Source organism: Balaenoptera musculus, chromosome 15, assembly GCF_009873245.2.
Source record: "Balaenoptera musculus isolate JJ_BM4_2016_0621 chromosome 15, mBalMus1.pri.v3, whole genome shotgun sequence".
Lineage (NCBI taxonomy): Eukaryota > Metazoa > Chordata > Mammalia > Artiodactyla > Balaenopteridae > Balaenoptera > Balaenoptera musculus.
In genome coordinates, this window is record NC_045799.1 from 59067067 (window position 1) to 59082158 (window position 15092).

The 15092-nt window shown below is 45.3% G+C and overlaps 1 protein-coding gene across 6 annotated transcripts in view; it reads right to left on the bottom strand.

Moving 5' to 3' along the window:
• The window catches only part of TXNDC11 (thioredoxin domain containing 11), a 64731-nt gene that overhangs the window by 2360 nt on the left and 47279 nt on the right, over positions 1-15092 (bottom strand). For 5 of the 6 annotated variants that reach the window (XM_036826582.1, XM_036826581.1, XM_036826586.1 and 2 more), the window contains 4 exons: positions 9573-10365; positions 7129-7271; positions 6078-6187; positions 2421-2501 (listed from right to left, as the gene is read on the bottom strand). In XM_036826582.1, the coding sequence (XP_036682477.1) occupies positions 2421-2501; positions 6078-6187; positions 7129-7271; positions 9573-10365 (1127 nt within the window). Of the gene's footprint in view, positions 1-2420; positions 2502-6077; positions 6188-7128; positions 7272-9572; positions 10366-10450; positions 13178-15092 lie in introns of those variants that run through there. The other variant, XM_036826587.1, reaches the window with a different exon arrangement.

Genomic DNA, 15092 nt, shown 5'->3' on the forward strand with positions numbered 1-15092 from the left:
AGAAGTCGCAAGGATACAGAGCGTCAACAAACTGCTTCCAAAATGGTAATCATTTTGAAAGTGTAGTGGTAGAAGGTCCCACTGTTTATTGGACTCTGGTCTCAGTTCACCAGGAGTATGTGTACACACCTCTAGCGTGTCAAAGGCTAAATACAAAATGACCAATGGGGTAGAAGTTATCTGCTCCAAAGAGGGGCTATAATACTGAGGGAAGGTGGGCTGCTCCTCTAAAGAAGCGAGGTCCTTCCCCAGGGGACACATCAGAATGAACCCCCCACCCGCTTCTGATCTCCTGGCCCAGAGCCGGGCCAGAGCACCTGCATTTTGGAACGTCACACAGAGTGGGGGAAGAAGAGTGGTTCTAAGGTGCCCCTGCACAAGAAGGCGGCCCTGCTGGGAGCAGGAGGTAGTCCAGGCTGTGCACTGTGGCAGAGGACAAGCTCTTTCCTACGGTTTCTTTCATGATCATAAAATACAAACGACGTGCTCACTGAGGACCATTTGCAAAGGATATAAAAAGCATACAAGAGGCACCCCCGTGACCACTGGTAACCTTCACTCCTCCAAAATTATCATCGTCAACATCTTGATACCTTCCCTTCTGCACACATTTTAACCCAGTGCATGTGTAAATTTATATTTTACCAAAATGCATATATACTTTTATATTCTTTTCACTAAAAATGACATAAGCATGTGCCCTGTGAAGAAGGTCTTACTGCTTGTTACCAGTTTTTTGTTTCCTCTTTCGTGAGCTGTCAGCTTTTTGCCCTTTACCTTCTGAGTGAACTGAACACTCACTTTCGACCAGTTAATGAAGAGCTTGCTTCACTTCTGATTACCATTTATTTTTAGGAAATAAGAAAAATTCCATTCCAAAGCAGTAAGGCTTTGGTTTACCAAGCTCTCTGCATTAGAATGGAACTGGACAGTCTACTCCTATTCAGTATTTACTTTCTTGACTTCTCAATACAAGGGAACTAGGAAGAGGCTGTAGCAGCGGCCTTCCTGCAGGGCATGGAAAATGAGCTCATCTCTATGCTGACTCCATCAGGCAACCTCAGAATGAAAGGCACTCGACCCAAACGCGAAACAATTCCAGCTGCTGAGAAGCTCTTTGTGCAAAGGCATGTGCTGGGTGTTACGACGTCAATGTTTTTTCCAACTATGACTGAAATTTGAAAATTATGGTGTGCTAAACTTCATGCCCCACCTCTGTCCCACACACGATGAAATTACTTGTGTTAACTGCCCACGGTTCCTGGACCGTGTTGGCACCTGAGACACTTCTTAAAAAGAAAAAGGCTCGTCACAATACAGTCAGCAGTAGAACTGGGTGAGTCACACTCTGTTTTTAGTGCGTGGTTTGACAAGACCCTACTACCACAGGAAGTATTCCAGCAAAAATTCTTTGAGATAAGGAGGAAGAACCAAGGAAATGATTCAGTACACATGAAGGAAGCACTCTCCTACAGAAGCATGAAGAGCATGGCAGTGGCTGCAATAAACAGTAAAAGCGAGCGCCAGAGAATAAAAGACATGTGAGTTAGGGAACGTCACTAAAATCATCCTGCAAATGCTTTTCCCTATAAAGATATTGTCAAAGCCATGTGACTGGGTCCCTGAGGACCCATCCTTTTAAAAACAAACAGGAATCTGTACCAAGAGAACATCTGGTTTATCAGGCTTTAAAAGGCCAAGAGTTAATTTCCCTTCTACCAAAACATCTGGATCCACATTCGCTAACTGCCAGGTCACGTCCCCTTGCTAACGGCCCATCCCTGCTCGCTGGGCTTTCAGGGAAGCTGCCCTGATCACTCACCTTGGAGCACCACTTAGACAAATGTGAAGAGATCAAGGTGACAGCCCCGTCAGGTGACATTCACAGAAGTCTGCACAACTGGGGAGAAGGCTTCTTGAACCCCAGTATGCGGGTGCAGTGGGTAGGAGGGCCTCCGTTTCCTCCTTGTACCAGGGGGCCGAGGTGGCCATCCGCAGGGCTCAATGACAAGTGACTCACGTGGAAGCGGGCAGGCCGGGCCTGACTCCCCATGAGGCCCAACAGTGAGCTGTTGTTTTGCCCCACGTGAACCTGGGGCTCTTTGCTGTCAATCTCAGCACTCACTGTGTGCTCATAAGGCCAAGAAGGTGAACAAGTTCCAGTGGCCACATTCATACTTCGTGTAAAACACACTCTGGGAGGGGGCAAACTTACAAAAACTACCACACCTGACATCATGACACCAAAGCCCTTTTAACCCTTGGTTCCCAGTGGCACATTTTTTGAACAATACATTTTATTCTAAATACTTTAGTAATAAAAAATGATGTACATTTCACTTCTGTGAAGTACCTTAAACCCATTTCATTTTCAGCAAAAGAATCCCATCTGCCCAAATATTGAAAAAATTCAGCATTACCTGTTACAGGGAAAAAATAAGACAGTAGGAAGACGGTCAACCATAAATTCCCAAGGAAGATCATTCTGAGATACATCAATCCTGGCAAAGGGAAAGAACAGAAAAAGCAAAAGATCAGCCCAAGAAACTCCAACTTGAAAGGATCTTCTCAAATAATTGAAGAACCCAGGGCACTGTCTGCGCCCACACAAGACTGGCCCCTGGCGGTGAGTGCACCACCGGGTGTAAGGCAGGCACAGCTTGTGGGAGAAGCAGCGAGACTTCCAGGACGTGCAACTGCCCACCTAACTCACTGAGGGAAATGCCATGTCTTGAAAGTAAAAGTAGAATCCCCCCTCAAAAAAGGCTCGCTGACACCTCAGGAGTAGTCCACGCACCTGACCAAATCTGGGCAAGTACCTTAACCGTTGAATCAGCTCTGGAAAAAGGAAATCATTGAGCAAAACACATTAAGCCTCTGAAAATGTAAGAAAACAAGATAAGGAAGATTATATTCTACATTTTGTAAGTCTAGACAGAGGCCAAGAAAGTTGTATTTTCTAAGCAGATTTTAGATAAATTTTCTAATACAGGAAATGACATCTGTGCTAAATGAGCCAACCTGTGCTTAATTACTACTGAACTAGGTGGGGGCCCCTCCTGCAGCCCGCACTGAGCTGGGCCTGCAGGAGTGTCTCCCCACCTGCCCCCAGGGACTGCTCAGTTGAAGCAAAAAGAACATCCCAGAAGGAGGAAGCGAAGCAGCATGGAGGGCTGCTAGGCCAGGTGTCAATATTCACAAATAGTGCATAAAACAGGTGGAAATGTTTTGAATCATTAACTTGACAGGAGTTTTCAGAAAAGTATAATTGGGGGCAGAGTGGGGAAGGGGGGGAAATCAGTGCCTCGCATTTGTCCAAAAGGATAAAATACACTTTAAAAAAAATTGACATGACCAAATCATAATGGTTTTAAATAGCTTCATTAACAGAACAGTACTCCTGCCTCTCTGCCTGTGAAAGCCCACCTAGAACATCAGAGTTTCTATTTTTTAAACAAATGGTGTTGAACAGTTTATTCTATGATCAAGTGTTTCTTTCTCCTGATTTTTACTTCAAAGAAAAACCAAACTGTAAAATTAAAAGAAAAACATTTGTAAACATCCACTCAGAATCCCATTGTGCTAATCGGGACCTTCTTTCTGGGATTTTCATTCAGGCTTTGGTGTATATGCCTACATACTGGTAAGAGCAGCAATCATATTTCATACCCTATTCTTTTCAGTTAATTGTATGAAAAGCGTTGTTCTAACAAAGGGGCAAAAATCCCATCAAATGCCCAACCATAATTTACTTAACCATTTTTCTACTGTTGGATATAAATAATGCTGCAATGACCAGCACATGCTTCTCTGTAAGTCCTACTTCCTTAATTCCCCAAAGTGAAATTAACTGGATCAAAAATGTATAACCGGGCTTCCCTGGTGGCGCAGTGGTTAAGAATCCGTTTGCCAATGCAGGGGACAAGGGTTCAAGCCCTGGTCCGGGAAGATTCCACATGCCGCGGAGCAACTAAGCCCGTGTGCCACAACTACTGAGCCTGCGCTCTGGAGCCTGTGAGCCACAACTACTGAGCCCACGTGCCACAACTACTGAAGCTCGTGTGCCTAGAGCACATGCTCTGCAACAAGAGAAGCCACTGCAATAAGAAGACCGTGCACCGCAACGAAGAGTAGCCCCCGCACAGCACAACTAGAGAAAGACCGCGCAGCTACGAAGACCCAGCACAGCCAAAAATAAATAAATAACATAAATAAATTTATTTAAAAAAAAAAAATGTATAACCATTTTTGTTAAAATGTTGCTAAAATGCTTTCCAAAAAGTTTATGCCAATTTACTTATTCTATTAGCTACATCTGACTGTGCCAATTTTATTTTATCAACACAAGATTCTACCACTTAAGAGTATTCGTTAATTTAATAAGTGTAAATGACACTTTGTTATTGTTTTAATTTACATTTACTAGACTATAATTTCCCCACTTGTTTATTTACTCTCTTCTCTTACATGAAAAGCCTGTTCATGACCTTTCTTCACACGGCAGTCCTTCTCAGCTGTTTCTCCCTCCATCCCCCGTTTTTTTTAATTGTGGTAAAATATACATAACATTTACCATCTTGGCCATTTCTAAGTGTACAGTGCAGGGGTATTAAGTACATTCATAATGCTGTGCACCCATCACCACCATCCATCTCCAGAGCTCTTTCATCTTGCAAAACTGAAACTGACCCCATTAAACAACTCCTCCCCCTTCTCCCCTCCCCCCATCTCTTGGCAACCACCATTCTGCTGTGTCTATGAATCTGACTACTCTTGGTGCCTCATATAAGGGAAACCATACAGTGTTTGTCCTTTTGTGACTCATTTCACTCAGCATTAATATCCTCAAGGTTCACTCATGTTGCAGCATGTGTCAGAATTTCGTTCCTAATTTTTAAGGCTGAATAATATTCCATTACATGTACAAACCACATTTTGCTCTCAGCAGTTTTCTTAAACCATTTTAATTTCTCAGGGTCTGGAGCACGCACACCTGATTCTGAACCCTGCTCCCTCATTTACAGGCTGTGTAACTCTGGGCGAGCTGCCTCATCTTTCTGAGCCTCAGTTTCCTCCTCAGTAGAAAGAGAGTGGCAATCATACCTGCTCCACTGAATGGTCTAAGGATTAAGTCAGATAATATGTATATATAAAAATCTCGCAGCATAGTAACTCCTCAAGTGTGGCTCTAATCATTACTTACAGCACACACAAAAGGTTAAGACATATATGCTGTAAAATATAGCTATCGTCCTTTTGTAAGTCAGTTTTATTTTCGTTGCACATTTTTCTAGTGAAATCTGTTCATCTTTCTTGCATTATTTTTTCAACTGCTTCATTTTGGCAAGTTTTCACCTCTCAAAGGAACTAGCAAATCCAATATTCTAGCTTCTGTTATTTTTTCTATGATTTGATCTTTTATATTTATTCTATCTGAAGGGTTTGTTTTTTTTTTTTTGGTGACAGGGAGAAGATATAGCTTAAGTCTAAATAATTTTCATCTCAGACTGCCTACTACCTGATCCAAAAACTCTTTGAGCCTTGTTTTTACAAAACAACGGTTTAACATTTTTTTGTTTGCTACACATACACATACAGTACCAAGGAATCACAAAACTAGAACATGCAGGTATCAGCCAATCTTGCCTCTTACTTTTAGGAATGAGGAGGGAAAGGAGGCCTGGTGGGGAGATTTGCTCCAGGTCCCAGGGCTGGTTGGCAGCACACCAGGGACTGGCCCCCTTTTGCTGGGCCAAGGCCCCAGTGCCATGTATTCCAGAAAGCTGGCCACTTGGGGGGCTATCCGAGCAACCAGGTCAGCACTAATCCCTCAGAACTGCACTCACCCTCCTATGAACTCAATCAGGACTAAACACACTCAACATCATGGAAGGAACACTCAGCATTCATCAGGAAAACTGTGCCTCCCATAGGTTTTGCTCACAGCTTTAAGCTGACAATCAACCAAATCTTACCCAAGGTCAACAGAAAATGGGCAGACCCTTGCAGGCCGTAACGGCTAAGCTGTAAGGAGGAGTGAAGGCAGGCACACAGCGCTCCAGCACGGGCTTCCTTACCTCGCCACAGTGAATGTATCCACGGGCAGGAGCCGAGCTAGCTGGATAAAGACGTGATTGAGGGCTGGACAGAAGCCGCACCACTGTGCATAATAAAGCAGCAACACATCCTATGGGAAGAGGAAGACGGCTGTTACTGGGCTGCTCAGGTCCTCACTGTGCTTAGAACCTGGCAGGCATTCAATAAACGTTGCTCATGCACTAATTACAGTGAAAATTTAATCTTCAAGTATTTTCAATTATGTGATTTCTTTTTTTTTTTTTAATAAATTTATTTATTTATATTTTTGGATGCATTGGGTCTTCATTGCTACACGCGGGCTTTCTCTAGTTTCGGCAAGCAGGGGCTACTCTTCGATGCAGTGCGCAAGCTTCTCATTGCGGTGGCTTCTCTTGTTGCGGAGCACGGGCTCTAGGCGCCCGGGCTTCAGTAGTTGTGGCGTGCGGGCTCAGTTGCTCCGTGGCACGTGGGATCTTCCCAGACGAGGGCTCGAACCTGTGTCCCCTGCATCGGCAGGCAGATTCTTAACCACTGCGCAACCAGGGAAGCCCTATGTGCTTTCTTAAGGACGTTTTACAATCACAAAACCACCATGTAATTCACATGTTCTGCAGTAAGACTGTCATGTGGTCCATCTTTTGTACATCAAAACCAACCGCCCCCGGGTGGCGCAGTGGTTAAGAATCCACCTGCCAATGCAGGGAACACGGGTTCAAGTCCTGGTCTGGGAAGATCCCACATGCCGCGCAGCAGGTAAGCCCACAAGCCACAGCTACTGAAGCCTGCGTGCCTAAAGCCCATGCTCCACAACGAGAGAAGCCACCGCAATGAGAATCCCGCGCACTGCAACGAAGAGTAGCCCCTGCTCGCTGCAACTAGAGAAAGCCCACGCGCAGCAACAAAGACCCAACGCAGCCAAAACTAAATTAATTTATTAATTAAAACAAACAAACAAAAAAAGCCCAACTGCTCACCCCGATGACTGCAGCTTTGGAAATTATTATAATAGGGACAGATGGCTTGATTTTTGCCTCACTCATGATTCCATACCTGTTTTTGAAGGACTACTTCCCAAAAGGTATCAGTTGTCACTTCAGTGATTAAACGCTGAGATGGGAACTGGGCAGAGTCACTTCCGATAAGATGCCTTTTCAAGGGACTGTAGAGAACGCTGAAGTTTTGAATGAAAGACTCTAAAAATAAGGAGAAAATGAGATCAGCTCTTCTCTCAGTACAAGGAGAGTAGCTGGCCTACTTTAAACTCTACATCTAAAAAAATGGGCTGGCTTCACAGGCCCACATTTTTAACACTTCACCTACAGGCAAAACCCTGAACGAAGCCACCCGGGGGGACAGGGGGTAGCTTTGGCAGTAGTAACTCAGCAGACAGCACTTTAGCTAACAAAGCACCACTCGGTGTTCCGTGTTCTACTATGCAGGGACTAGGAATTCGATGCTCCTTTTAAAAACAACACTGGTCCAAAAATGGACACCTGAGACTGCATAAGTCATCAACATGCCACCATGGAGATTTCAACCTACTATACCAAGACCTTTAAGCATAACTACTGATGCAGTAATTGCACAAGCTACCGTAATGGGGAAGGTGTTTAAATACTCATTAATTGAAGGATAAGGAGCTATGGTTTTTGTTTCCTTTATTAAAGTCCTTCAAGTTTCTTTCTTAAAAGGTTAAGAAAAGTAAACTCAATTATATTTAGTGGAAAAACACATAAATAAAACCCATAAATAATCCCAAACCCTAACCTGAACCAACAGTTTTACCCTCCCCACCAACTCTACTATCTTCAGATTCCTTTGTATCATCTGGAGCAGCACTAATCTGAGTTTCACTTCTTTTTTTCTTCTTTTTTCTCTCCATTGCGAGGCCCTAGTGAACAATGATATGTTCCGTGGAGGGAGGAGGAAAGGAGGAAGGTCTTGTGAAGAGAATCCATCATCAACATCTGACTGATACTTAGTTGGCTATGTTTTTGAAACATAAAACCAAGAATTATTTACTAATCTGAACGAAGCCTAAATTCTGAAACTGACCCAGAGACAGCTGACTTAAGAGTCAACTCTCCAAAACAACAACGATGCACAGTGAATGTTTTTGGACGAGGACCCTGACAAATTTTGTCACCAACCACAGCACAAAGAACAACGGAGCTAGACGTTTCAGAGGAGATAACAGAAGATGAAAAGAAAATCGGAAGAAGGCTTCTTTCAGATTACCATTAAATTCAAGATGCACACATCATGAGCTAGCTCACTGAATGCTTGAGTGTTAGAACAGAATGCAGGAAAATCCAATAAATACTTACTTTAAAAATACAGGCTTGTTTCATTTTCAGAAAACTCAGTACAGTAAAGTGTAACTTTAGGAAACATGAATTAGGAGCAATTTGTAGTATCAAAAGAGTACACACTTCATAAAGTGACTGGTCACAGGGTTCCTCTAAGCACTCAGGAGGCTTCGTGTTTATAATATAAAGCCTTTTATTAACATAAGCCTTTTAACGTGTCTAATGTAAGAAACGAGCTTCACCTGGACTTAAAGGACAGCAGCTAAAATGACTATCATTTAGGGGCTTTGATTTTACTCTTGCTTTCATACTCTCCAAAACTTGAAAATAAAAGGTTTCCCTCCCCACCAAATTCCTCCTGTCTCCATTTGGCAAATGCTAACTTTCCCCCATGTTTCCAACGAGGCTGAACTAACACGGCTTTTGAATTCTCACTTCCTTGTGTGCACATCAAGGATGGCAGCAAAGCCCTGGGAACAAGACAGCATCGGTTAGTTCACTGCTGCTGCCAAGCCTAAGGGCAAGCTCTCGGATGCACTCCCATAATGGGGCCTTACCCGCCACCCCCCAAAAAAAAGTGGGTTTTGCTGGTTTGCAACCTGACACTTGTTTATTGCACTTGACACTTGTTTGTTACAATCTAGGCACCCAAGGTCAGAGCAGCAGTTCTCAACTTGTTATAAAAGAGCAGCAGAACAAACTAGGTCTGGTGGCCTTGATGCCTAGACAGTTAAACCTGTGAGACAAAAAGGGGGGTCAGGCGGTTCTATTGTTTCACTGCTTTCTGTTTAAGTACCTTTCGAATGAAGCCACTGTTGGGGCTCACGTTCATCAGCCCCTGGGGAGTTACCACCCAACCTGCTCTCCACCACCCTGTCCGTCACAGAGGCCAGGTTCCCACTGGCCGCAGCTCGCGCCACCGTGGAAATGCGGCAGGCGCTGCCGATCAGGAACGCTGGACTCTTAGCCCCCAAGGGCTAAGTGACAAACTTATCCAAAATTTGGAGTTAGGAAGTTTCTATTCCATTTAATATACAAAATTAGCTTCTTTTAAAATTATGACCAGCTGCAGTCTAAAGATTTCAAATGCACTAAGAGCCAACCGTAATGAGATCCCTAAATAAAAGTTACCTATGTTAAGTTAAGCAAAGCATTAGGCTTGGGGAAGGAAACTGCCCACAGTACCTAGGGTGAACTTCATAAGAGCTTGTTTTGGATCCAAGACATAGTGAGACTCTTCTTTCACGTCAACAATTGCAGCAAATCCTTTCACCCGAGCAGCGCTCGGAGCACCCAGCCTCTCTGCATACAACCAAAATAAATTGGAATCCAAAAGGTAGATGTTCAGGGTCTTGTTGGTTCTGCAGCTCAGGCCTATGAAGCTTGTGCTATCCACGTCCAGTTCAGGGAAGAGATACCTGTTCTCCTCAATGTGAGGAACGGAGCTTGGGGTATCAACCTCACATTTCTTCTCAAGGGAAGAAAATGCAATGGTCGGGGTTTCAAAGACATCTTGTTCAGAATCAATGAAGCCTGTCACGCCCCTGTTTATGGTCCTGCAACATGCAGTGTAGTAGCTGAAAGGGCTATAGAAACTTAGAAAATTCCTGCATTCTATGCTGTCTGATGCCACATGATAAAAGGTCTGCTCCTTGAGGTAGAAAGAATCCAGAGCTGCTGCCATCTCGAAAAAGCTGCACTGGGGCATGCTGACCGACCTTGGCCTGAGGCCGCCGGCGGTCTGGTTGACACACAGTTCACACACGTTGTGGGTCCTGGAGATGGAGTGCCACTGGGGCAGCACCACGGTGTTACAGCAGGGGGACTCCGTTATCAGTGGCGGGTCCGGCAGCTGGGCCGGGGGCTCAGGTGCCAGAGACTTGAACACCGGGGCGTCCACTCGCCGCAGGTGCTGAAGGAGCCGCTCCACCACCTGGTCCCCGTGACAGTTGTTGTACTCCAAGGCCACTTCGGTGATCTGAAACACAGGGCGGAGCTCATGAGAGGTGTGGGGGTGAATGAGGGACAGACCCCGTGGCTCTTAGACCTGGAAAGCATCTTGCCTGATTCACAAGAAGGAACCCTGGCTGGAAACACAGCATCAAACAGGAAGCTGTCACACCAAAAGCTATTAATAAAGAGGCTTGGGTTATTTTTCAGATCCTGTCACTCTGTTAACAAATACCGAACCGCCTGTTCAGAGACGGAAGGGGTCTTAGAGGGAGAAGTCAGTCTACCCCGTGATGGGGTGAAGTGGCTCACCCCGACACACATCAAAGAACCAGGAACAGAATTTAAATCTCAATGCCCAGTTGAGTGCACTTTCCTTTACATCCTTAAAACTCTTCCAGACGATGTCTTCTTTCTTCATCTTAAGTAACAGTCTAAAAATTTCCCAAATATTTGATCCACTTGTTGATCCACCTAACAAGTGGATCAAATATTTCACAGCACATGTTTCCAAATAAATTCATGCCTCACAGGAGGCTACGAATTCAGCCTCTTCCAACCCATACTTATCCATCTCGCCTTCCTCCTCCTGTACCACCTTTTCTGGAAAATGGCATCACCAAACTGGAAAAATCAGCTGACCCTCAATTTCTCCTCTGCACCACCCAAGCCTCCAATGCAGCCAGCTATGACTTCAGCATCACGAAGCAGCCCCCCTTTGCATCCTCACAGTCACTGCCTCAACTCAGGCCCTCACGGGTCACAGAGCGCCCCCTTTTTCTCTCCCCCACTTTAACTGAGCCTCCACACTGCCACCACTTATTTTTAAAAATACAACCCTAAGCAGGAGACTCCTCTGCTAAATGACATTCGACGGCTCCCTATTACCTGGAGGGTAACCCTAACATAATCTGACCTGCGTCTGCCTTTCCGGTGTCACCCCACCACCTTTAGACCAGCCAGGCCCTTCCACGATGCCTTGCCTTCAGAGGCCTGGCCGGGGCCTCCTCCATCTGACAAACCTCAACACTCCCCAAGACCCTGCACCAGGATGGCTGCTCCAACAAAGCTAACACCCCCCCCTCCCCCAGGAAGAGTCTACATCTTCAGGGTTAGTTCCAGAAGCCCTTCCCAGACAGTCTCCCAACTGTCTGTCAAGACGTCCCTCTTCCCCACAGGCTTATGGATCCTCACGGGCAGGGACCATGTTTGATTTATCCTGCTATCCCCGCAGCCTAGCTCAGAGCCCGGAACATAACAAATGGTCGATAAACAGCTGGTGAACGAAGGGCATCTCAGGATATCGTACATGCTCCCGCTTCTCGGGGAGATGAACCGCTTTACCCTCAGATCAGTGTTAGCCATTTAGATTCACATTTCACATTTCATTCCAAGACTCTTCCATTTCCGAACTGAGTACATTTCACCACCCAACAGCCACCCCAGGTCAATGAAAAAGATGAGCAAGTCATTATAATCCAAAGGCATTTATATTCCCTAAAACAGAACTGTGTGCTAACTTACATCCCACCAAGGTTAGTTAAAAGGTGTCAAGTCACTCAGGATTTTGTTTCATTAAAGTGTGTGTGTTCGTGTGTGTGTGTGTGAAAACCATTTAATAAGTGCTTTTCCAATTTAAAAGAAAACCCAAATTTTATAACATATGATACTTATAGACAGAGTTAATTTAAGACATATGCGTTTGTACAGAAAAACAGATTGTTTGAATAGTTCTTGGGCATAAAAAAGGTTACTTTAGATGATAAACCAGTGTTTTGGTTTTTTCCCCCACACAAAAACATCTCAGCCCTTTTTAAAGGATAAGGCTCTGACAGCACATTACGCTAAAAAGGTCAAGCCCATATGATTCATAAATAGCCCAGCTGCCCTCTTGCCCCATCCTAGTACTACTTTATATTCAAAGACATAATAGATTACCACCCCCAGTCCCCCCCGCCAAAACCCACAAAAATTCAAGTACAGTCAGCCCTCCATATCCTCGGGTTCTGTATCTGCAATTCAAACAACCATGGATCGAAAATATTCAGGGGGAAAAATGCCAGAAAAGAAAGCTTGAATTTGCTGCACATAGGCAACTATTTACATACCATTTATATTACATCAGGTATCATAAGTAATCTTAGAGACGATTTAAAATATACGGGAAGATGTGCATAGGTTATATACAAATACTATGCCGTTTTACATATGGAACTTGAGCATGTTGGATTTTGGTATCTGCAGGGGGCCTGGAACCAACCCCACTGTGGATACCAGGGGGCGACTGTATTTACCGTGGGTTTTTAAGAAAAGTCCAAGTAGGAGTACACTGAGGACAGCAAAACTCCTTATGAGGTCTTCCTTCCTCATCTCTTTCATTCTTAATGTCTCTCACAAACAAAGCAGCCGTGTAAAGGATATTCTTAAGTGAAGAAAATATTTTATACAGTAATGCCCCTGAAAAGTGAGGAGTTCTTAGTTTTCTCCTCTAAACTGAACCAGTTTTTACTGTTATGTTCCTTTTTCATAACAGGCAGTTTTGAAAAGGCACTCCAGTTACATCCCGTATGTGAATCACTTGATGTCATATTTAATTTCATGTCAACTAATAAGGAAAATTTGGCAAAAAACTTTAAATGTTTGCACTATAAATGCTTCCTTCCATTTTCGTTAATCGGAGAAATCTGTAAGTCTGGACAAGATGCCTTTGTCCCCCAGACTCATACGCAGTGGACGCCTCAGAGCAGCGCTGTGAAAGCTAAGAACCCGGGACTTCCCTGGTGGCGCAGTGGTTAAAAATCCGCCCACCAATGCAGGGGACACGGGTTTGAGCCCTGGTCCGGGAAGATCCCACATGCCGCGGAGCAGCTAAGCCTGTGCGCCACAACTACTGACGCGCCGCAAGTGTTGAAGCCTGCGCGCCTAGAGCCCATGCTCCGCAACAAGAGAAGCCACCGCAATGAGAAGCCTGCACACCGCAACCTGAGAAAGCCCCCGTGCAGTAATGAAGACCCAACACAGCCAAACATAAAATTAATTAATTAATTAATAATAAAAATAATTTTAAAAAACAAGCTAAGAAACCCACACAGAGTCTCTTCTGGCTGCACTAAGAATTTCTTTTGATAAGCACACTGAGATGTCTCATGGCCTCTCCGGGACTCTCTGGAGACGCTGGGGTCAGGGGCCTGATGCCGTGCGCGGTGCAGGCCGTGCTCTGCCGGGGGCGGGGGGGGGGCACACGTGCGGAAGAGCAGCTGCCTGGTCCCGGCCTGGGCCTCACAGGACGGTCCCCATGTGGCTGTCCCTTACTGCCTGACCCCCCCGCCCCGACTCTACAATGACCACTCTCTTCTCGACAAGGCAGGCCTCCTCCATTGCCTGCCCAAAGTTGGGCCTAAAAGCATAATAGAAAAATAAGGCTTAAGGCTTAAATTCTTTTGGGGTCAAGGAGCCTTTGAGTTTAGAACTCACCCTCATGTAAGGGAGGTGTTCAGCCCTCCCACCCCGCCCAACCCCGAGGATGACTTCCTTACTTCTAGTCACTGTGTCACTCTTTCCATGGTCACATGCCCCACTTCCCATCCCCAACACCACCGTCCAAGTTCAGCATCTTCCTACTTCTCACTTTTCTGGAACACGGCTGCTAGGAAAACTTTAATAATGGTAACACAGCTCTGCTGACAGCGCTCCATTATCAGACTTGGATGGCTATGATTGATCCTGGAGTCCTCAAAGAAGCACCCAAAAGCCTCTCCTACAATGTTTTTTTTTTCTGGGTCTTCTTCAATCAGTCCTTTATGGAGACCATACAACCTGTCCTATTTCCTAATATCTAAACCCGTCGCCCCCTGCCCACCCCCGTGCCTTTGCTCAGGCTATTCCTTCCCTTAAGTTTCTCTCAGCCCATCACAATCCTGGCCACCCCTGAAGGCCTGTCTCAAACACTCACCCCTCCCACAGCCCCGTCCTGCCTCCCTCCTGCCCAGCCCCCAGCTTCCCGGGACAGCACCCACTCTCCTCCAGTTCCTCCTGGGGCTGAGCACCCTCTGCCTTGAATTACAAGCAGGTTCTTGCTCCCCTACCAGACAGGCCTCCGAGACCATGAGACCAAGGCTCTGCCTTCTCCATCTTTCTCCACCGTGGCTCCCTGGCACAGTGCTCCATAAACGTTTTCTAAAGGGGCCTGAAATGAACAGGGAAACGTACTGCACTTGGCTGAGTAATCCATAACACTGCTAAGATGCCACCTGGTTCAACCACAGGCTGTGATTAAGGGACTCTCTTCACCTCACGGGGACACTAAGAGCCCGGAGGAAAGGAGCTGTGGGCAAAACCTTGATAAACAAAGACAGAGGAGTACGGGGAGATAGGCGAGACACTCACCCAGAAACAAAGAGTTGGAAAGAGAGTGTCTCCCACCAGGTGTCTAAATCCAAACACAACCCCCCCAGAGGAACTGGGCTCCAGTCACAAAATACCACCCAACCCAGAACCCCGACATGCCCAAGCCAGACAAGACAGAACTCTCCAGGAGGAAACTTTAAAAGTTAAAGTAAAAATCCACAACCATGGCTAATACCTTGGTTGAAAACCCCACCTTTCCTACAAAGAGCTTTAAGGGCTCTTAATACTAGAGTGTCTTAGTAAAGAAAGAGTGTCTTAGTTCATAAAATAACTGTGTAGTGAAGATTTTCTAAAGAAATTAAGTCTTATTACTTCAAGTCCTCCCTAATCAGAGAATAAACAAAGCTA